At 37.9% G+C, this 2,474-nt stretch overlaps 1 protein-coding gene across 1 annotated transcript; it reads left to right on the forward strand.

Annotated features, from left to right (window-relative positions):
* The first annotated feature begins 1,185 nt into the window (after positions 1 to 1,185).
* On the forward strand, positions 1,186 to 1,995 carry LOC122070217 (protein SRC1-like). Its single transcript, XM_042634342.1, has one exon. It carries the CDS (start codon positions 1,271 to 1,273, stop codon positions 1,697 to 1,699), a length of 429 nt encoding a protein of 142 aa, XP_042490276.1. The 5' UTR covers positions 1,186 to 1,270; the 3' UTR covers positions 1,700 to 1,995.
* Positions 1,996 to 2,474: the final 479 nt, after the last annotated feature.

Below are 2,474 nucleotides of genomic sequence, written 5' to 3' on the forward strand. Positions count from 1 at the left end.
CCCCCCCCCCCAAAAAAAAAAAACCTCTTTTAATTCACCATATTACTACGGTGGTTCAGGGCCAATCCAACCCAATCAAGGTCAATCCAGGCCGGCTGAGTTGGGTTGCGCTGAGCCCGACAGGATTGGACCTAGGTTGAGATATCCCAACTTGAGTTAAGATTGGTCTGGGCCTTGCTGAGTTTAGAGACCTTAGGGTTGGCTGGGGCATTAAAAAACCCAGGCCATTGACACCCCTACCCATTAGAACCCAATATATTGGTTCTCAAACTTGTTTTAACCATGGGCAGTTCTTGAACCATATGAGTGACTCAGTGGTCTGACCAAGGATGTTAGCGATTTGGAACTTAATTATCCCTTCCTACCGGGTTACCACTTCTAGCCACCAGCCTCTGTTATTATCTATAACCATTTCTTCGCAGCCCTAAACCCAAGCTCTCCTATTATTTCTCACATTGATGCTTCCCTAATTTAGTCTAAAGTGACAATGGAACATTCGGATTTTGGCATGAGATGGGAAGGTAAGGGAAATATGAGAGATGGAGTCTAGATCACATTCTCATACGAGAACCATTCTAGTACGTCCTTAGGCTAATACATGAATTCCACACATTCTTTCTCTCAATAAGGTTCGTAATTTAGATTCACAGATCATGATTGGTCTCTACTCTCTACTGATATCAATTCAGATCACCCCAGATCGAACATATTTATCCCATTTTTTTAATAGATAAAAGTTCAATTTGTATTATTTTTTACCCCTTGGGTTGTACCAATGGATTGGTATTGGTTCAGTTAAGAGTCAAGACTAGGGATCATTCTCCACCGATATTAGGATATTTTTTCGATCGTGATCTGATATTTGAAACCATGCTATCATTAGAGTAGGTCTCGTGGATTGAGTGGAATCCATTTGTTAGCCTAAGAGCGTAGCATACAAGAATGATTCTCATACAAGAATGTGATCTAAAGTCAGAGAGATGTCAGCAATTCCGTATCCGGATATCTAATGGATAATAATAGGTTTTTTTATTGGAAATTGAAAAGATATATTTTTTTCCAGTTAAATAATGTCCAAGCAAAAGTAAAAAATAAATAAATAAATAATTAAGATCTGGTTTTGTGGTTTGTGTTTGATTTGGAGCCCTATAAATACCACCACAGGTGAGCTTCATTTTTACTGCAGATAAAAAAGGATTTACATTAGCCCATCTTGGTCTTGAATTTCATTGAAACCAGAAAGAGAGGAGAGGAAACAAGGCGTGTGAGAATGGCAGGAATAATGCAGAAGATCGAGGATGCCCTTCACATGGGAGGAGGTCACAAGGAAGAAGACAAGCACAAGCAGCAGCAGCAGCCGATGCAGCATCCACAGGATCCACATCAGAACAAGCATCCGGAGGAGCAGCACTATAAGGACAATAAGGAGATGATGAAAGGAGAGAATAAAAAGGGGTTCATGGACAAGGTCAAAGATAAGATCCATCATGGTGGAGATCAGCATGAAGGGATGAACAAGGAGATGATGAAAGGAGAGCATAAGGAAGGGTTCATGGACAAGGTCAAAGATAAGATTCATGGTGGAGAGCATGAAGGGATGAACAAAGACGGTGAGATGAAGAAGAAGAAAGAGAAGAAGAAGAAGCATGACGGCGAGCATGGCCACGATGGCCATAGTAGCAGCAGCGACAGCGACTAGATCCAATCCAATCTAATCCACCTTCTTAGTTATGGCTTTGATTGCTTTTGTTTGTTTATTTGGATCATTTTTGTACGTACGTAGTGCTGCATGCTCTTCATGAAGTCTTAAGTCTTACGTCTTACGTCTTACGTCTTACGTCTTATGTCTTATGTAATAATATGTATAGGAAGTAAAAAATGTGATTTTGATTGAGGTTTAGAACTTATCCTCTCTCCCCTTATATATATATATATATATATATATATGTAACGGTGATCAAGAATTAATAAATTTTGTCTTATCTTTGCTTTAAATTGTTTTTGGATTATAAAAATATTATTTTCAAATTTTTTTTTTTTGGTAGAAATTTTTTCTCAATTTTTGAGTCTACTCTAAAAGCCAATGTTTCATAAATTCGTACGTGAGAGAGAGAGAGAGAGAGAGAGAGAGAGAGAGAGAGAGAGAGAGATTTAAAAAAAAAAAAAAAATCATCTGAGACCATGGTTCTCTAAAGTATCAGTATACGATCAGCCGTATCGTATTGATATTGACTGATATTTGTATTGATATTTGATCGATCCTAATTGATTACCAGTATTATTTTAGGGATATAACCGTAAAGAAAATGTACCCTTTTTTTTCTTTTTTTTTAAATAAGGGCAAAAGTGATCGATCCAATTCAATTCAGATTAGTATTGACAGATACCGATAACTATATCCTTGTTTGAGACTATAGAATGGAGGAGGGGAAAGGGAGAAGGGTAACAACTAAGGGTTTTCATCGGTTTAGTTC

This window comes from Macadamia integrifolia, unplaced genomic scaffold (genome assembly GCF_013358625.1).
Source record: "Macadamia integrifolia cultivar HAES 741 unplaced genomic scaffold, SCU_Mint_v3 scaffold858, whole genome shotgun sequence".
NCBI classification, from domain to species: Eukaryota; Viridiplantae; Streptophyta; class Magnoliopsida; order Proteales; family Proteaceae; genus Macadamia; species Macadamia integrifolia.